Source organism: Trichomycterus rosablanca, chromosome 8 (assembly GCF_030014385.1).
Source record: "Trichomycterus rosablanca isolate fTriRos1 chromosome 8, fTriRos1.hap1, whole genome shotgun sequence".
NCBI classification, from domain to species: Eukaryota; Metazoa; Chordata; class Actinopteri; order Siluriformes; family Trichomycteridae; genus Trichomycterus; species Trichomycterus rosablanca.
Window position 1 is genome coordinate 36,887,393 of NC_085995.1, and position 21,738 is coordinate 36,909,130.

Here is a 21,738-nt window from a genome sequence, read left to right on the forward strand (position 1 = left end):
TGTTGAGCTGTGTGTTGAGCTGTGTTGTGCTGTGTTGAGCTGTGTGTTGTGCTGTGTGTTGAGCTGTGTGTTGAGTTGTGTGTTGTGCTGTGTTGAGTTGTGTGTTGTGCTGTGTGGAGTTGTGTGTTGTGCTGTGTTGAGCTGTGTGTTGTGCTGTGTTGAGCTGTGTTGAGCTGTGTTGTGCTGTGTTGAGCTGTGTTGAGCTGTGTTGTGCTGTGTTGTGCTGTGTTGTGCCATGTGTTGAGCTTTGTGTTTAGTTGTGTGTTGTGCTGTGTTGAGCTGTGTGTTGAGTTGTGTGTTGTGCTGTGTTGAGTTGTGTGTTGTGCTGTGTTGAGCTGTGTGTTGAGTTGTGTGTTGTGCTGTGTTGAGCTGTGTGTTGAGCTGTGTTGAGCTGTGTTGAGCTGTGTGTTGTGCTGTGTGTTGAGCTGTGTGTTGAGTTGTGTGTTGTGCTGTGTTGAGTTGTGTGTTGTGCTGTGTTGAGCTGTGTGTTGTGCTGTGTTGTGCTGTGTTGAGCTGTGTTGAGCTGTGTGTTGTGCTGTGTTGAGCTGTGTTGAGCTGTGTTGAGCTGTGTTGTGCTGTGTTGAGCTGTGTTGTGCTGTGTGTTGTGCTGTGTTGAGCTGTGTTGAGCTGTGTTGAGCTGTGTTGTGCTGTGTTGTGCTGTGTTGAGCTTTGTGTTGAGTTGTGTGTTGTGCTGTGTGATGAGCTGTGTGTTGAGTTGTGTGTTGTGCTGTGTTGAGTTGTGTGTTGTGCTGTGTTGAGCTGTGTGTTGAGTTGTGTGTTGTGCTGTGTTGAGCTGTGTGTTGTGCTGTTTGTTGTGCTGTGTGTTGTGCTGTGTGTTGTGCTGTGTGTTGAGTTGTGTGTTGTGCTGTGTTGACATTTACATTTACATTTTCAGCATTTAGCAGACGCTTTTATCCAAAGCGACTTACACAGTGAGAGGAACACAATGAGCAATTGAGGGTTAAGGGCCTTGCTCAGGGACCCAACAGTGGCAACTTGGTGGTGGCAGGGCTTGAACCGGCAACCTTCTGTTTACTAGTCCTGTACCTTAACCACTGAGCTTTCACTGGCCCACACTGGTTGAGTTGTGTGTTGTGCTGTGTTGAGCTGTGTGTTGAGTTGTGTGTTGTGCTGTGTTGAGCTGTGTGTTGAGCTGTGTTGAGCTGTGTGTTGTGCTGTGTGTTGAGCTGTGTGTTGTGCTGTGTGTTGAGCTGTGTTGTGCTGTGTGTTGTGCTGTGTGTTGAGCTGTGTGTTGTGCTGTGTGTTGTGCTGTGTGTTGAGCTGTGTGTTGAGCTGTGTGTTGTGCTGTGTGTTGTGCTGTGTGTTGAGCTGTGTTGTGCTGTGTTGAGTTGTGTGTTGTGCTGTGTTGAGCTGTGTGTTGAGTTGTGTGTTGTGCTGTGTTGAGCTGTGTGTTGTGCTGTTTGTTGTGCTGTGTGTTGAGTTGTGTGTTGTGCTGTGTTGACATTTACATTTACATTTTCAGCATTTAGCAGACGCTTTTATCCAAAGCGACTTACACAGTGAGAGGAACACAATGAGCAATTGAGGGTTAAGGGCCTTGCTCAGGGACCCAACAGTGGCAACTTGGTGGTGGCAGGGCTTGAACCGGCAACCTTCTGTTTACTAGTCCTGTACCTTAACCACTGAGCTATCACTGGCCCACACTGGTTGAGTTGTGTGTTGTGCTGTGTTGAGCTGTGTGTTGAGCTGTGTTGAGCTGTGTGTTGTGCTGTGTGTTGAGCTGTGTGTTGTGCTGTGTGTTGAGCTGTGTTGTGCTGTGTGTTGTGCTGTGTGTTGTGCTGTGTTGAGTTGTGTGTTGTGCTGTGTTGAGCTGTGTGTTGAGTTGTGTGTTGTGCTGTGTTGAGCTGTGTGTTGTGCTGTGTTGAGTTGTGTGTTGTGCTGTGTTGAGCTGTGTGTTGAGTTGTGTGTTGTGCTGTGTTGAGCTGTGTGTTGTGCTGTGTTGAGTTGTGTGTTGTGCTGTGTTGAGCTGTGTGTTGAGTTGTGTGTTGTGCTGTGTTGTGCTGTGTGTTGAGCTGTGTGTTGTGCTGTGTGTTGAGCTGTGTTGTGCTGTGTGTTGTGCTGTGTGTTGTGCTGTGTTGAGTTGTGTGTTGTGCTGTGTTGAGCTGTGTGTTGAGTTGTGTGTTGTGCTGTGTTGAGCTGTGTGTTGTGCTGTGTTGAGTTGTGTGTTGTGCTGTGTTGAGCTGTGTGTTGAGTTGTGTGTTGTGCTGTGTTGAGCTGTGTGTTGTGCTGTGTTGAGCTGTGTGTTGTGCTGTGTGTTGAGCTGTGTGTTGTGCTGTGTGTTGTGCTGTGTGTTGAGCTGTGTGTTGAGCTGTGTGTTGTGCTGTGTGTTGTGCTGTGTTGAGTTGTGTGTTGTGCTGTGTTGAGCTGTGTGTTGACTTGTGTGTTATGCTGTGTTGAGCTGTGTGTTGTGCTGTTTGTTGTGCTGTGTGTTGTGCTGTGTGTTGAGTTGTGTGTTGTGCTGTGTTGACATTTACATTTACATTTTCAGCATTTAGCAGACAACCTTCTGTTTACTAGTCCTGTACCTTAACCACTGAGCTATCACTGGCCCACACTGGTTGAGTTGTGTGTTGTGCTGTGTTGAGCTGTGTGTTGAGTTGTGTGTTGTGCTGTGTTGAGCTGTGTGTTGAGCTGTGTTGAGCTGTGTGTTGTGCTGTGTGTTGAGCTGTGTGTTGTGCTGTGTGTTGAGCTGTGTTGTGCTGTGTGTTGTGCTGTGTGTTGAGCTGTTTGTTGTGCTGTGTGTTGAGCTGTGTGTTGAGCTGTGTGTTGAGCTGTGTGTTGAGCTGTGTGTTGTGCTGTGTGTTGAGCTGTGTTGTGCTGTGTGTTGTGCTGTGTGTTGAGCTGTTTGTTGTGCTGTGTGTTGTGCTGTGTGTTGAGCTGTGTGTTGTGCTGTGTGTTGAGCTGTTTGTTGTGCTGTGTGTTGTGCTGTGTGTTGAGCTGTGTGTTGTGCTGTGTGTTGAGCTGTTTGTTATGCTGTGTGTTGAGCTGTTGAGCTCTGGTGTTGCAGATATATCTGACTCAAATTAACATTTTGGGTTACTAACAATCTTTTTCAACTTAGCGTACGAACAAATTTCGGATAACGAACCGAAATTCGCGAAACATGTGACGTCACAAACAAGTTGACTCCGACCGTCTCTCTCTCTCTCTCTCTCTCTCCCTCCCTCCCTCCCTGCCTCTCCCTCCCTCCCCCTCCCTCCCCCTCCCCCCCCCCCCCTCTCTCTCTCTCTCTATATATATATATATATATATATATATACACACTGTGTATCAGACAGAGGGGACAGTGAGTGAGAGAGAAGAAGGAATTCGGCTCAGTAAACTATTCCTTCTTTCGTGCAGTTACACCTACAAAATACAACACTATCGAAATAAAGAAGGAAATTATAGAGAAATATGAGAGTTATTGTTTCTGGTAGATACATTTTATAAAAAAAAATTTAGGAAATGTATTATTGTGTATGGTACAGCACACGTACTGTACTGAAATGTGATGTGTTTATTTACAGTACAGTACTACTGTGTATTGTTGTTCATTATTGTTTATTACATTAATGTCTATTCTATAATGTAAGATTTAAGGGAAAATATACTTGTATTTATAACAAAAAAGACAATTTAAGACAACAAGACTAACAAGGTTAGGTAAGGGGGTGGGGTCTAAGCAATTGAGGGTTAAGAGCCTTGCTCAAGGGCCCAACAGTGACCTTCTGATTACTAGTCCAGTTCCTTAACCACTAGGCTACAGCTTGCCCTATTTACATTATTTCTTATGGGAAAAATAGGTTTAACTAACAAACATTTTGACTTAAGAACAGCCCTTTGGAACCAATTAAATTCGTAAGTCAAGGGTCTACTGTATGTTGTTTTTTGTGATATGAAAATCATTCATAGTAACAAATGTAAAATAACAATGGGAAAGAGGGCAATTACTTTTTCACACCACTGTATTTTACATAAGTGTTTGTTATATCGAATATTCGAGGAAGGCTATAGAAACATTTTTGCATCAACTTTATTAAGTTGTGCATATTTGACCTATTTTTAATTAGCTATATTTATTTTAATGTGTGTTTGTGTAGCTGTGTGTATTACTGTTAATGTCTGACCAGTAGTGAATCAGAACCAAGGACAAATGAAACTGACTGAATGAATCCAGCATGTATTTAAATGGAGCTACTCTAAGGCTTTTCACTGAGCCTCTCATCATCATATTTATTTAAAAGGTTAAAAAGCAATTACTCCATCATGTTGACATGATTTCCTGATTTAGATGGTGATATCGGGGTCACAGCGTGCAGCCACTTCTGGCTTGAGGAAGTCTTGTCTAACGCTTCGGAAGCTCGGCGCTTTGTCTTTAAATGAGCCGCAATCAAGCAGCAATTGAGGCGTGAAATATAATTTTAGCAGCATGTGATGAATAATCCAGGGCGTTAAAACAGTACTGAGAGGAGCAGAACAAACAACAACACAGAAGAAATTTAGATCCGAGTGGATCAGGCATGAACCTCCTGGTCATGATCAGGAACAAAGAGGATGCTTTTTTTTTTTCTTTATATTTTCTTTATGCATTTTCTCTTCTTTTTTCTCCCTTTTAGCGCGCCCAATTGCCCGATTGCATCATGCTTCCTCTCCACCAATGCCGATCCCTGCTCTGATTGAGGAGAACGAAGCTAACCCACGCCCCCTCCGACACGTGGGCAGCAGCCGTATGCATTTTTATCACCTACACTTTGACGAGTGCAGTGCAGCTCAGCGTTGTGTACGGAGAGACACACCCTGAGAGCACTCTTTTCTCATCTCTGTGCAGGCACCATCAATCAGCCAGCAGAGGTCGTAATTGCACCAGTCATGGGAGAGAGACCCCATCCGGCTTAGTCCCGCCCATATCTGAACAACAGGCCAATCGTTGTTTATGTGGCCGCTCAGCCTTAGACGGTAGGCTGTGTTTTTACAGCCTGTGTTTTTACTGCTGCGCCACCTGAGCGGCAAAGAGAATGCTTTTAACTTTAAACAGTGGTTAGGGTGAAAAGTTTACATACACTGATAAATGAACGCCTGGAGGACATTCTGTCTTTGTCCAAAAATTTGCCAAACTTCTATGAATGCCTGAAAATGAACTAGTTGATCGCTCATTTCAACATTCAGTAAATCTTAACGCTTCCATCCTAATGGCATTCAGGAGAATTGTTTGCTTTCACATTTGTGGTAACAGTTTGGGGAATGTCCTTTTTGTTTTAGTTTTGTTTTTACATTTGTGGCATTTAGCAGACGCTTTTATCCAAAAGCCACACTACATGATCTTTACCCTGATTTTCGCTTGCCGACAGGTTGCCGCTAGATGTGCCAGCTCGGAGGCAACTCAGCGTTCGCTCGGGACTCAAAACTCGGCTCTCGATCACTGTGTGAACTGTTCAACGACTCGATCTGAGTGGCTCACCGACTGAAGAAAAATATCCAACATGTTAAATATCTGGACCAGTCGGCGACTGAAAATCATGTAGTGTGAAAGGTGTTGCAAGCAGGTTGCGAGTGGCAGCGAGTGCTATGTCGAACTACATCCAGTGAGAATGCACGATACGGGGTGATGGGAAACCCGGGAGAGGAGTGTAAATATGTGGAACAGGAGCATAATATAGTTTCTATCTAAATACATCACCTACTTGATTTTATGCTGCACATCGGCGCACAAACAGCTTTGATCACTCGCTTATTGTTGATGTACATTTTTGGACATAGTATAGTTAAACCCTTCGCCACTTCTAGTGTGTGTTTTTGTGACTAAACATAGTTTGGGGGACCAGACAGACTAATCTGCGATTCCTCCTGGTGATAGATGGTGTAGTGTGTGATCCCCTATCGCCAATTACTCCCGATTACAAGAGATCAAATTGTGTAGTGTGAACTGTACAGCAATCTGAACAATGTGATCGTGTAATGTGAACTTGGCATTACAGTACTGCGACAGTATACAAAAGTGTATATAAGTGCCCAACAGTGGCAACCTGGCAGTGGTGGGGCTTGAACCAGCAGCCTTCTGATTACTAGTCCAGTACCTATACCACTAGTCTACAACTTAAAAAAATACTGGACTTAATGGAGCTTCATAAAGAATGGTATGAAAGAACTTAACTGACGTGCATGAAGCACTGACTTTAACTGTGAGAGGATGATGGTGGAGGACTCAGAGATGCTATTTCACCATCCAAACTCAGAACCCAAAACAAGATTTTGAGAGAGATATGCTGGAGAAGTGTCAACCATGTGAATGTACTTTTTCTCCAGAGCGAGAATCAAACCAGAAGCGTTGAGGTGTGACACCCTGCCGACTAAGCTACGCTGCCGGGTGATAGACAGAGACTGGAGAGGGCTTCAGTCTTTATTTGTGAACCTGAGCAGTTCCAAAAAAATTGAAGAGGAAAGGGGATTGTGAGCATGATCAGAACTTGTACAATCAACAACAACCGCTATCTTAGACTAATATTTCTATTCATTTTAAACTGAAAGTGATTTGCTCACTGTACTCCCCAAAAACACTGACCACATTCGAATCCCTATCACTGTTTTTATGTATTTATTTTTTAAAGAAAGTCTATCTTTGTTAATTCTACTCAAATGCGTTTCAACCTTACCAGCTTCTCCTAAGACTGACCCAGACTCAGATAATTTACAATCACATTAATATAGTGCTAAGACCAGATGTTGTGAATCTTAACTAACCAGTGTGGTAGCTGAGAAATGTGATCTTGAAAGCACATCTCTCTACACGTCCTGTTACCTGTTACACTGGAATAGTGGAAGTGTATCAGTGATCATACTAGTAATTATACACTGATCAGCCATAACAATGAAACCACCTCCTTGTTTCTACACTCACTGTCCATTTTATCAGCTTCACTTACCATATAGAAGCACTTTGTAGTTCTACAATTACTGACTGTAGTCCATCTGTTTCTCTACATACCTTTTTAACCTGCTTTCACACTGTTCTTCAATAGTCAGGACCACCACAGAGCAGGTATTATTTAGGTGGTGGATCATTCTCAGCACTGCAGTGACACTGACATGGTGGTGGTGTGTTAGTGTGTGTTGTGCTGGTATGAGTGGATCAGACACAGCAGCGCTGCTGGAGTTTTAAACACCTCACTGTCCCTGCTGGACTAAGAATAGTCCACCAACCAAAAATATATCCAGCCAACAGCGCCCCGTGGGCAGCGTCCTGTGACCACTGATGAAGGTCTAGAAGATGAGCAACTCAAACAGCAGCAATAGATGTCTACAAGGTGGCCCGAAGTGTCTAATAGAGTGGACAGTGAGTGGACATGGTATTTAAAAACTCCAGCAGATCTGCTGTCTGATCCACTCATACCAGCGCAACACACACTAACACACCACCACCATGTCAGTGTCACTGCAGTGCTGAGAATGATCCACCACCTAAATAATACCTGCTCTGTGGTGGTCCTGTGGGGGTCCTGACCATTAAAGAACAGGGTGAAAGGAGGCTAAAAAAGCATGTAGAGAAACAGATGGACTACAGTGGAGCTGATGGACAGTGAGTGTAGAAACAAAGAGGTGGTTTAAATGTTATGGCTGATCAGTGTAGATTTGCATGCAAACAGCTCTGGGCTTTTGAGTAAAAATAAAATGAATATCTAAAAACCTAAAAGTACTTTTATTGTTGTTGACATCATGAAAAACTTTCCCATTTTAAAAAATCTAAACTAAAAGCTAAAAGCCACTTTAGTCACTACAACACTCATCACAAAAGTACATGGTGCTTTCAGTGGGGTCCACAAAGAGCTTCAGCTTAATGGTTCTGATGAATTACAAGAACTGGAAACCATAATAATTACGCTGGATCTGGATGAGATATTTGGAAAGCAAGTGTCCAGTTATTTTTGGTTTAGACTCTAAAATGAATCAATATTGATTACATCGGTCATGCTAATGTAAGTATTTATTATGTAATATTTTATTCAGCGTGAATCATTCTGTTCAAATCAATAATTAAGATTTACACACTTGCTTAAACACACTTACACACTCGCTTATACACACACACACCCACTCACTCACACTCATACACTCACTCATACACACTCGCTCATACACACTCGCTCATACACTCACTCACTTGCTCATACACTCGCTCATACACTCGCTCATACACTCACTCACACACACTTGCTCATACACTTTCTCATACACTCACTCACACACTGACTCATACACTCACTCATACACACTCACACTCACTCGCTCATACACACACACACTTGCTCATACACACACACACTTGCTCATACACGCACTCATACACACTCACACTCACTCGCTCATACACTCGCTCATACACACACACTTGCTCATACACACACACACACTTGCTTAATCACACACACTCTCACACACATTTGCACACACACACACACACACACACTTGCACAAACACATTTGCTCACTTACTTATACACACACATACACACTCACTCACTAAAGCACTCACTCATACACACCTGCTTATTCACTCACTCACTCAGCATTAAGTGAATAAGTGAGAGAGTGATGTAGTGTAATTAGTAAGTGTTCTGAATGTATCAGTTGTATCAGGCTAATGTTAAATAGTGTTTCTGTGTGCTTTTGTGCTTGTGTGTGTGTGTTAAATTTGACATACCTGGAAGGCAGTTTGCCCACGGTGGTTCTTCACCTCTTTGTTGGCTCCACGTAGCAGCAGAACTTTGGCACAATTCTCCTAAAAAAGAGAGAGATAAATGTTGAAAAATGATACATATAAACTCCATTTTTGGGAAAGTTGGTACATTTTGTTGTAAAAAGAAGAATCTGTGATTTCTGTTTATTAGTTTGAAGCTTTATTTAACTGAAAAAAGTACAGAAAGGATGTAAAAAAATGTTTTCACTGACCAACTCGAGTGTATTTTTAAAATCTAAAGAAACTTTTGATGTTTGTACCCAGTAAATGTATGACAGAGGCACGTTTACCCCTGTGTTTCATCACCTTCCTATGAATCACATCATTTGGTAAGAGGACACTAATTGTTACAGTTTTAAGCAAGTGAAGTTTTTCTCATACTAACTTAAGAGAGGACTTCAGCTGCTGTTTTAATTGCATCTTACAAAAGCACCCCAACATTTCATCCAGAAATATGGTTATAAGTGTCATACATATACACACAACAAGAAGTCTGAGTGAATGGAGAACGATTGTTTATTGATATATACAAGGCAAATTTGTTAAAATGAAAAACTTCTGGTTGTCTTGACAAATGTCCATGTGCACTATTATTTAGTGTCCAGCCTCAATTGAACTTCCTTTTTGCCTGGATAACCTCTAATAAGCAATTTAATTAAGTTCTAACAAGTTTCTGACACCCCTGTTGTGGAATCTTCACCTATTCTTCACCTGCTAAAGCTTCCATCTCACTGAGGATCTGGAGACTGAAAAGATCCATTCCAAAATAGTCCAGGACTGATTTCTTAACCAAGCTTCGTTTGATTTGGAGGTGTGTTTGGTGCTTGGGGTCCTTGTTTTGCTGGAAAGTCCAGTTATCACCAAAGTTCAATTTTACCACAAAAGGTAGAACAGTGCTTGCTTTAACTTTAACCTGTATTTAAATTTGTTTCTTTGTTTGTTTATTAGGATATTAACGTCATGTTTTACACTTTGGTTACATTCATGACAATTCGGTGTCTCCAATTCACCTCACTTGCATGTCTTTGGACTGTGGGAGGAAACCGGAGCACCCGGAGGAAACCCACACAGACACAGGGAGAACATGCAAACTCCACACAGAAAGGACCCGGACTGCCTCACCTGGGGATCGAACCCAGGACCTTCTCGCTGTGAGGCGACAGTGCTACCCACTTAGCCACCGTGCCGCCCATATTAAAGTTTGTATATATGAGTTAAATCAAACACTTCATGATCTGAACACAAATATCTGAATATTTCAAGGCAAAAATTGCAGGATGTGAAATTGTAAATTTGCAGCCTTAATGTTCAGTTTAAATCTCATCGGCTTAAGATGAAATGGTTCACATCGAAATGGTTTATTTGTTACTGTTTTGAGAGAAAACTGAATTTGGAGTTTATTAAGAAAGTTGAAAAGAAATAAGCAAAAAAAAAAAAAAAAATTATTCAAAATGTACAATAAAGTAATTTTTTTTTGGAAATAATATTTACATATATTACATTTTCCCATTAAAACACAGATTCCTTATGTAAAATACAGTGGTACCTTGTAACTCAATGTCCCCTAAACTCAAAATCTTTGAAACCCAACACCCTTCGTCGAGAAATGTGTACCCTTAAACTCAACATTTCCCTTAAACTCAACATGTTCGTCTCTCTTTTTAAAAATGTATTTATTTGATTTCAAATTAGCAATGAACAATGCTTGGCTTGAGCGGTGCGGTAAAACGTCATCAAAGTGTAAAATGAGATGAATTAGCATTTGTGTGGAATAACCATCAAATCCAGTCTGAAAGCTTCACATGTATCTGTTTTTATCTGGATTTTCCTCACTGTTTTATTTTTAAACGTGTGTTACAGCTCGAGGTTCTGAGAAATTGTAAGAATCAGCTTTTTTTCGAGAGAGTCTATAACGCATATTGTTAGATAAAGCTTAACGTGGTTTAATGTTGTAACAGAACGACACAGGAGCACTAAAATCCTCGTAATTATTACTGCTCATAAGTTCTCTCCACTAATAAAATTCCTCGCTCGTTTCAGTACAATAAATCACGTTAAGCTTTGTGCACCGGCACACTCCACAGGAAATAACGGCACAGCAGCGCAAACGCGGTTTTGTCACTTCTCATGTGAATGCGCCTTTACTGAACTAAATACAGTATTCCAAGATCAATCATCTCCACAATTAAGAAGCGTAAGAAAACAATAAAGAAGTAAAGCTAAGGAGCAGTTTTTATTGTATTTAACTGTTTTTAATTGTATTTCAGTGTTTTTATATTTGTGTTATTTTCAGTGTATAAGTGTCAAAAACAACCCCATTATTTTACATAAGCCTAAAATATATGCAGTTCCACAGGACCATGGAACGCATTAACAGGTTTCCCAAACATTATTATGGTACAAAATACCTTTAAAATTAGACGCCACTCCCAGAACCAATTGATGTTGAGTTTCAAGGTACCACTGTACCAGAACATAAACATTAAAATAAATCAATAAATAATGCAAAAATACTGTATATCTATATTCCTGGCATTTATAACAACATACATTTCTGCTCTATTCCAGGCAATAATCAATGTTTAATATTTAATTTAAAATATGATACAAGTATGAAAGTTTGAATATAAGGATGTGATATTGATTTTATATTGAAATAATGTCAGTATACTGTATGATTGACCCTGTGAGCAAGATAGATAGATAGATAGATAGATAGATAGATAGATAGATAGATAGATAGATAGATAGATAGATAGATAGATACTTTATTAATCCCAAAGGAAATTAAGGTACTCTGGCACTCTGGTACTCTGTATTAAACTGGACTGACACCTGTTGATTGGGATGCTTAAAATACAAATAAAATATATTTGAAAACTTAGATACCATAAAAAAGCAAATCAAGTAAATGTATAGAAAATCCTAAAATGCACATGCACAAATCTAAATATACAATTAAAATAAATAAATAAATATTTATTTTAATAAATATAATATAATACAAAATAAATGCATATAAATAGCTACAAATAACTTTAACTAGAGAGCAAAAATTCCAGGATATAAATGTAGAAATGTCATTACATGAACACTCTCGAGACTGTAGGTGGGATGAATATGATCACTGTAGTACAGTTATTACCAGCTCGTGTGCTTATTACACACCAGCTTAGTGCACTTTAGTTTCAGGTTAAACTACACACAACACATCAGGATGAGAAAATATGACCTGAACAGCTAAAACAACACACTGTACATGCAGACATTAAAATATATAAATGCCATATATAAATGCAGAAATCTTTTTTTATATATATATACTGTATATATACTATATAAAGCTCACCTGTTTTAAAAAAGCCTGACAGACTTCAGCAAATCAGCACAAATAAAATCAGGCTCTCGGATTGGAAGCGTTTGTGCGGTACTATGTGGATGTGTTTGTGTTGGTAAGATATAGTTAGATCGAGGGAGAGAGATACATGGCTTTGTAACACTCCAGCCCACTCCATCCAGCTGGATTCAGCAGCCCACCCACGGAATAGCTCACCACAAAAGCACCGCACCACACACACACACATGCTCGCACACACACCTACATAGCACGTTCCTCCTACCTTTGTGCTAATACTAGTTTCAGTGCAGCTAAATGTCGTTATAAGAACAATAATTGCACGTCTACTTGTTTCTTTTTATTCCTCTGAGCATGAGCATAAAGTTGGCACCGTTCCTGCTCCTTGTTGACATGGAGACGATAAGATGATATATATTTTTCCACTGCAATTAGTATTGTTTGCAAATGAAGCGGTGGATGATCTATCCTCTGATGAAACTGGTAAATTTGGGTCCCTATAATGCCGCTCTGAGGGTCAAAAGGGCTGCAAGTTAAAGCACTGAGTGTATTTGGGCACTTTATTTAAAGTGTCTTGTGACCACTTCTGTGGTTGTAGATCATCCTAGAAAAGCTTGCCAGCCATCCAGATACCCAACATGTAAATTCAGACCAGCATTAACGAAAACATCCGAAAACAGCCACACTCAGTTCTGATAGAGGATCAGCGCTACACTTCAGGGCTTTACAGATAATCTCTTAAATTACAGTCAAAAGTTTAAAGTGACATTTCTTTGCAATCCTGAGACTGTTTACTTCTGCAGCAGTTCATTTTCTGTCTATGAATAACTGGAAAATACTTTACACGTACAAAAATACACTGATCAGCCATAACATTAAAACCACCTCCTTGTTTCTTCACTCACTGTCCGTGTTATCAGCTCCACTTACCATATAGAAGCACTGTGTAGTTCTACAATTACTGACTGTAGTCCATCTGTTTCTCTGCATGCTTTGTTAGCCCCCTTTTATGCTGTTCTTCAATGGTCAGGACCACCACAGAGCAGGTATTATCTAGGTGGTGGATCATTCTCAGCACTGCAGTGACACTGACATGGTGGTGGTGTGTTAGTGTGTGTTGTGCTGGTATGAGTGGATCAGAAACAGCAGCGCTGCTGGAGTTTTTAAATACCGTGTCCACTCACTGTCCACTATTAGACACTCCTACCTAGTTGGTCCACCTTGTAGATGTAAAGTCAGAGACGATCGCTCATCTATTGCTGCTGTTTAAGTTGGTCATCTTCTAGACCTTCATCAGTGGTCACAGGACGCTGTTGGCTGAATATTTTAGGTTGGTGGACTATTCTCAGTCCAGCAGTGACAGTGAGGTGTTTAAAAACTCAATCGGCATTGCTGTGTCTTATCCACTCATATCAGCACAACACACACTAACACACCACCACCATGTCAGTGTCACTGCAGTGCTGAGAATGATCCACCACCTAAATAATACCTGCTCTGTGGTGGTCCTGTGGGGGTCCTGACCATTGAAGAACAGCATGAAAGGGGGCTAACAAAGCATGCAGAGAAACAGATGGACTACAGTCAGTAATTGTAGAACTACAAAGTGCTCCTATATGGTAAGTGGAGCTGATAAAATGGACAGTGAGTGTAGAAACAAGGAGGTGGTTTTAATGTTATGACTGATCTGTGAATATTTGACCCAGCAAATTTTATAATTTAACAAAACCTAAAATTAAATGTAATTGTTAACAGAACAGTGATAGCTGGTAGCTGGTAGGGCAGTGGTAGCTTAGGGGTTAAGGTACTGGACTAGTGATCAGAAGGTCACTGGTTTAAGCCCCACCACTGCCAAATGCCACTGTTGAGTCCCTGAGCAAAGCCCTTTACCTTCAATTGCTCAAACTCTATTCACCTTAAATGTAACTTAAATTCATAGAAGTTTGTTTGGACAAACAATTGTGTTCCGGTCATTCAGTCACAGAAAATGAGCAGTTTCAAACGTGACTGAATTCCACTAAATACTTAAAAGTACTTTTAAAAGTCTGTTAAGTTGACAAATGTATTAAATGAAGTAAACATTATACTATTATAAATAGTTAATCAGTCAGTAACAGATAATATGTATTAAGACAATGGTAGCACAGTTAAGTTTGTTTTAAACGCAATCAGTGGCTCAGTGGGTAGCACTGTCACCTCACAGCAAGGTCTGGGTTCCATTCCTTGACTGGGCGGCCCTGTTTTTTTCTGTGTTGAGTTTGCATGTTCTCCCTTTGTCCGCAGGGGGTTTCCTCCGGCTGCTCTGGTTTCCTCCCACAAGTCCAAACACATGCAGTCAGGTTAAGTGGAGCTACTAAAATTGACCCTGAGTGTGTATGTGTGTGTGTGTGTGTTTGCCTTGTGATGGCGACCTGCCCTCGGTGTATCCCTGTCTTTTGCTTAATGAAACAGATCCACTGTGAACACGCTATGCTCTTTAAAATTTAATCACCCACCAGTAACCTGACCAGTATAAAATGATAAAATTCTGTTTGCTCTTTTAGTCAGAGTAACATGAATAAAATGAATCCACTGATTAGTGTTTAATAAGACTGATTAAATAAAGGCCGTGTGTTGAACGTGTGTGTGTGTGGCAGCCATGCTGGATCCCTGTAGATGAAACAGAAGGGTGAATCTCTGGCTGCTCTTAAACTGTGAACGTTAACAATCTGCTGCCTCTTCATTAACACCGCCAGTGCTAATACTGAAGCTGATGACAGTACGACTTCATCAATTAACCTAGCATTAATGCTATCGCTACTTTACAAATCACTGCATATATGTAGTAATTCTTTAACCCTTTAATATTTTAACTCTACTGTTATTAAGCTCTGATGCTACAGCTAGCTTTATGATTGTTTAACAAGACTGCCAGGGCTAATGCTAAAGCTAATGACAGTGCACTTTTATAAATTAATGCTAGCACTATGTTACAAATCAATCAAAATGCACAATTGAAGCTTTTATTTTTAAATACATGACACCTGAAGCTAATCCTCTAACCAGTTTATTGTTTTATCAATGGGCGGCACGGTGGCTCAGTGGGTAGCACTGCCGCCCCACAGCAAGAAGGTCCTGGGTTCGGGGTGGGACCCAGGCGGGGTGGTCCGGGTCCTTTCTGTGTGGAGTTTGCATGTTCTCCCCGTGTCTGTGTGGGTTTCCTCCGGGAGCTCTGGTTTCCTCCCACAGTCCAAAAAACATGCAGTCAAGTTAATTGGAGACACTGAATTGCCCTACAGGAGAGTGTGTGTGTGTGTGTGTGTGTGTGTGTCTGTTTGCCCTGCGATGGACTGGCGCCCCGTCCAGACTGTTACTTGCTCTGCTCTGCCTTGCGCCCATTGAAAAGCTTGGATAGGCTCCAGCACCACAACCCCCCCACGACCCTAACTGGATAAGCGGTTAAGACAGTGAGTGAGTGAGTGTTTTGTCAATTAAACCCAATATGATGCTATGTGTCTAATTTCATGCCATCAATGTACTGTATGTAAAACAAGGTACAAACCCGCTTATTAGCAAAAATAGAAAGCAGTGATTTATAAATTGTGTTTTAGAGGACTTTACTTAATTAAAAACAGATCAATAAAGAGAAATTTCATGTTTTGTCTTATTAATAAAAATACTTTTTGTTACACAGTTATGCTGCAGCAAATCTGCTTTTGTGCTGACTGTGCTAGTGCTTCATACGAGTGAAGCACCGCCTGTTACCTTGCCGCTGCACTACACTGAGCACCGATTTGCCACTTTACCGCTCAGTTTTTACTGCTTGTCTCTGTGCTCAAAGTTCAATCTGATTTGCCTTAAGGAACTATGGGTCTGTCTGAAAACCTAGTGAGCTGCCTTGCTGCCTACATGGGCAGCTGCCTAAGTAAAGAGGATTCTAATAAGACATCAAACTCATAAGGCAGATTATTTAGACGCACTACTTAGACAGCGATTGTGGCAATTTTGTCACTGCAGTTTTATTTTACACAGTTCATTCAAACCAACAGGCTGAAGCGGCACAACCCACTAGGATGCCAGCTAACATCTCCTGCTACTGACAGGCCCAAACCTATGACAAATAAATTACACTTGTACACTTCTAAACAAATTAACAATCAATGAGAATTTATTAACAATAAGAAGAACTCTCAGGAACATGCACACCCTGGAACCAGAGCTGGGATCTCGAATACATCGTATAGAGTCTCAGCTCTGCCTGCCGGCTGGGCTGAGCAGCTGCGTGAACAACGATTGGCCTGTTGTTCATATATATATTCAAAAAAGGCCGGATAGGGAATCTCTCATAACTAATGCAATTACGACCTCTGCTGGCTGATTGATGGCGCCTGCACAGAGATGAGAAAAGAGTGCTGTCAGGGTGTGTCTCTCCATACACAGTGCTGAGCTGCACAGCACCCGTCAAAGTGTAGGTGACAAGATGCATACGGCTGCTGCCCACGTGTCGGAGGGGGCGTGGGTTAGCTTCGTTCTCCTCAATCAGAGCGGGGATCGGCATTGGTGGAGAGGAATAATGACTCTGTTACTTGCTCTGCATTTGTTTGAGTCGGTGAGTGTTTCCCAGGACCAAAGTAACCTCAGTAATTTTGAAATAGAATAAGCATGGCACAACCTAAACCCCTCATGAAGCTGGTCGTCCTCTTTCCCCTGACCAGCAGGATTTCTGTGTCAATATAGGATTTTCGAGGCACTCTGTTTTAATAAAGCAATTCTGCCCTTCGCTTTGCTCCACCCCACCCCAAAGGGTCACTTATGTATCTCCTCGAAATGTAATGGAGCCACGGATAGAGAAATAAGTTCCCACTTTATCATTCCTGCAGCAGACAGGTAGAATCAGGCCAGAGGAAATGACTTTGAGCCTTGTGTATAAAAAGGTTACCACAGAATTTAAAGGTTTATAAGGTATAAAGGGGGGTTTATCTCTGTCACAACATACTGTTTTGGGGTTAAAACGTTCCAGAAAGTTCAATCAAGCCCCTGTATGTGTGTGTAAAGGTTTAAAGTGGAGGGCTCACCTGTTTGTAGAGGGCACAGATGTGCAGGGCCGTGTTCCCCGAGGCATTTTGTACTCGCATGTCTGCACCGTAAAACAGCAAATGCTCCAAATGCTGCACATGACCATATCGACATGCCTGTTTTACACACACACACACACACACACACACACACACACACACACACACACACACACACACACACACACACACACACACACACACACACACACACACACACACACACACACACATCAGTATCACTGTACATAGACAAACCCAACATAAATTTAACTGAGAAACTGAGGAGACTAATTGTTGCGAGTGGAATTTTTGTCCATTCTTGCTCCTCTTCATAATGCATCACACGTTTTTAACTGGACTGCAGGCAAGCCAGTCAAGCACATGCACTCTGTGTCTACAAACCCAAGCTGTTGTAGCAGTTCCTGGGAAAATGTGTTGCCTTAAAGGCAGAAAATGCCTCCTGAAAATCCCAATATACACCTCTGCATCAGTAATAGGGCAAGTTGTAGCCTAGTGGTTAAGGTACTGGACTAGTAATTAGAAGCTCGCTGGTTCAAGCCCCACCACTGCCAGGTTGCTGCTGTTGGGCCCTTGAGCAAGGCCCTTAACCCTCAAATGCTCGGACTGTATACTGTCACAGTACTGTAAGTCGCTTTGGATAAAGGCGTCTGCTAAATGCTGACAATGTAAATGTAAATGTAATAGCTTCACACATATACTTCTTATCTTTAATACTCAAGGTTGTGTTTTTTTTTTGTTTTGTTTTTTAAACAAGCTGAAACTTGGACTTATTGATCTTTCTGTCTACTGGAGATGCTAAGACCCTTGACTGCATTTCTGCATAGAATTGATGTTGACATTTCTTCTTGCATAATAAAGTTTAAGGTAACATTTTTGATGCAGTGGAGGACTGTATTAAGTCACAATGGTTTTCTGAAGTACACCCAAGCCTCTCTGGTTATATTTATTGCAGCAGTGAGGCGGTTTTTAAGCAAAGCCGTCTGTTCCACATTTAACAGTGGTTTCCAGCATTATTTATTTTATTATTTATTATTTAATTATTGATTGATTCATTAGTTTATTCATTAACAGTGGTTACCAGCATTACCCTGTATGGACTGAGATTTCCCTGGACCTTGAGAATCTCTGTCCAGTAATATGTACAGTACATTTATTTATTTATTTAGACGACATTTTAATGAACATTAACATTTACCTTAACATTATTTTTTATATTCAGCTTTCACACAATTCCTCAAATATACAAATAAAAAATCAATGAGAATTTATTTACGTTTAAAAAGAACACATTCATGATTCACATTCATCCACCATATCTGTAATTTTTGGTGAGAAAAGTTGTGCTGCACTGAATGCTGGGATTGCCTTCACTGCTGAGGAAGCGTCGGACGCTCCCTCGTTATTCAGTCAGATTATCACTCAGAATTAAGGCACCTAAGTAGGAGCATTTTAAGGGATCTAAGAATTTAGACATGGCTTCTTCTCGGGAGCGTGTGTAGGATGACATCAAAACATCGCGTGACCTCAGTAATTTTCAAATAGAAGAAGCCTGGCACAACCTCAAATCTTCCTTAAGTTGGTCTCACCAGTTTCAAACCTGATACACTGACTCGAGACAAATACATTAGGCAGCAGGATTTCTGTGTCGATATAGGATTTCAAGGCACTTTCAGCTTCTACACAATTCCTCAAAATTTGACTAATCACATGCATGACAGAATAGATACAGTATTAATTAAATACAGGTTTTTTTATGTAATTTTACTTTTGGTACTCACAGATATTATTAGACTCCTAATTATCTCTAACTTGAATCTTTTATTAAAAATGTGTTGTTACTAGCTATTTTAGAAAATGTAAATTATTGAATTGATTTTAGAGCATTGTAGAGCTCTCCTCCTCACCACTAGATGTCAGTGTGAAACAGCACTTTTCAGTCAGGCTTGCCATAAGTCTTGGGACTCCTAACAATCTGCTGAGCAAAATCCTGCCATATGTGCCAGTTCTGGTGCCTCACTGATTAAACAGATGAATCAGATTTATTAATAATAATTAATTTATCTGTTGGTCCCAGGCTGAGACAACATAAGAAATTATGTTTTTAATTAACACAAATTGCTCTCTTTATAGTGCAGCATTTATGAGAGCAGTGTGTGTGTGTTAACGTGTCTGTATATATTGTAGCAAACTTCAATCATAGTGGAATTTACAACTCAATGCCCCCGTCATTGAATTATACAAAACTTTTTTGACAGTGGTTTTAACTTTTTGGTTTTAACTCAGTGGTTTTAATTACATACTAGACACACACCCACACACCCACCCACACACACAAACACATTTTTTTCGAAAAACCTTTTACCACTTTCCAAAAACTGAGGTTCAAGGTCCAAGTTCTTTTGATTTAGAAAGACGCTAGATGAGCAAGATGATGTGCTACCTGATGGATTTCATGCCAGCCATTCTCATCATGGCAGGCCACAGTGGCCTGGGCACGCAGTAGCACTTCACAGCAGCTCGGGTCGCCCCCTACGGTCACAGTGTGATAGAGCGGGGTGAGTCCCTGACTGTCCATATAATCCGGAGACGCTCCCAACTCCAGCATGGCCTACAGAAGAAGAAACGCAAGCTTTAGAGCATTTAGGATTGTCTGATTTAACTGCAGTCTAACTTATAACTTACACGACAGTTACAGTGTATCACAAAAGTGAGTACACCCCTCACATTTCTGCAGATATTTAAGTATATCTTTTCATGGGACAACACTGACAAAATGACACTTTGACACAATGAAAAGTAGTCTGTGTGCAGCTTATATAACAGTGTAAATTTATTCTTCCCTCAAAATAACTCAATATACAGCCATTAATGTCTAAACCACCGGCAACAAAAGTGAGTACACCCCTTAGTGAAAGTTCCTGAAGTGTCAATATTTTGTGTGGCCACCATTATTTCCCAGAACTGCCTTAACTCTCCTGGGCATGGAGTTTACCAGAGCTTCACAGGTTGCCACTGGAATGCTTTTCCACTCCTCCATGACGACATCACGGAGCTGGCGGATATTCGAGACTTTGCGCTCCTCCACCTTCCGCTTGAGGATGCCCCAAAGATGTTCTATTGGGTTTAGGTCTGGAGACATGCTTGGCCAGTCCATCACCTTTACCCTCAGCCTCTTCAATAAAGCAGTGGTCGTCTTAGAGGTGTGTTTGGGGTCATTATCATGCTGGAACACTGCCCTGCGACCCAGTTTCCGGAGGGAGGGGATCATGCTCTGCTTCAGTATTTCACAGTACATATTGGAGTTCATGTGTCCCTCAATGAAATGTAACTCCCCAACACCTGCTGCACTCATGCAGCCCCAGACCATGGCATTCCCACCACCATGCTTGACTGTAGGCATGACACACTTATCTTTGTACTCCTCACCTGATTGCCGCCACACATGCTTGAGACCATCTGAACCAAACAAATTAATCTTGGTCTCATCAGACCATAGGACATGGTTCCAGTAATCCATGTCCTTTGTTGACATGTCTTCAGCAAACTGTTTGCAGGCTTTCTTGTGTAGAGACTTCAGAAGAGGCTTCCTTCTGGGGTGACGGCCATGCAGACCAATTTGATGTAGTGTGCGGCGTATGGTCTGAGCACTGACAGGCTGACCCCCCACCTTTTCAATCTCTGCAGCAATGCTGACAGCACTCCTGCGCCTATCTTTCAAAGACAGCAGTTGGATGTGACGCTGAGCACGTGCACTCAGCTTCTTTGGACGACCAACGCGAGGTCTGTTCTGAGTGGACCCTGCTCTTTTAAAACGCTGGATGATCTTGGCCACTGTGCTGCAGCTCAGTTTCAGGGTGTTGGCAATCTTCTTGTAGCCTTGGCCATCTTCATGTAGCACAACAATTCGTCTTTTAAGATCCTCAGAGAGTTCTTTGCCATGAGGTGCCATGTTGGACCTTTCAGTGACCAGTATGAGAGAGTGTGAGAGCTGTACTACTAAATTGAACACACCTGCTCCCTATGCACACCTGAGACCTAGTAACACTAACAAATCACATGACATTTTGGAGGGAAAATGACAAGCAGTGCTCAATTTGGACATTTAGGGGTGTAGTCTCTTAGGGGTGTACTCACTTTTGTTGCCGGTGGTTTAGACATTAATGGCTGTATATTGAGTTATTTTGAGGGAAGAATAAATTTACACTGTTATATAAGCTGCACACAGACTACTTTTCATTGTGTCAAAGTGTCATTTTGTCAGTGTTGTCCCATGAAAAGATATACTTAAATATCTGCAGAAATGTGAGGGGTGTACTCACTTTTGTGATACACTGTATTTTATTATCAGCGTTTTGACTTCATCTTCACTCGGCCACTACTGTTCCCAGAAGCTATCACTGTATCTTAATACAAATATTACTTTAAATACTGTACATACAGAAAGGCAACAACAACAAAACTGAATAAATGAGTAGAGAAACATAACTACTGACAGTATTACTAGGCATGTGTAACACAGGAAGTAATTAGCATCCTAAACTTGCTCTGTGATATGTATAAAAATGCTAAAC

General features: G+C 41.2%; 1 protein-coding gene across 1 annotated transcript in view; it reads right to left on the bottom strand.

The window, feature by feature from the left end:
- Positions 1-21,738, bottom strand: part of LOC134318737 (SH3 and multiple ankyrin repeat domains protein 2-like) — a 111,926-nt gene that overhangs the window by 62,815 nt on the left and 27,373 nt on the right. The window contains exons 4-6 of the mRNA XM_062999668.1: positions 19,608-19,775; positions 17,144-17,236; positions 8,699-8,776 (exon numbers count right to left, since the gene is read on the bottom strand). Of these exons, the coding sequence (XP_062855738.1) occupies positions 8,699-8,776; positions 17,144-17,236; positions 19,608-19,775 (339 nt within the window). The remainder of the gene's footprint in view (positions 1-8,698; positions 8,777-17,143; positions 17,237-19,607; positions 19,776-21,738) is intronic.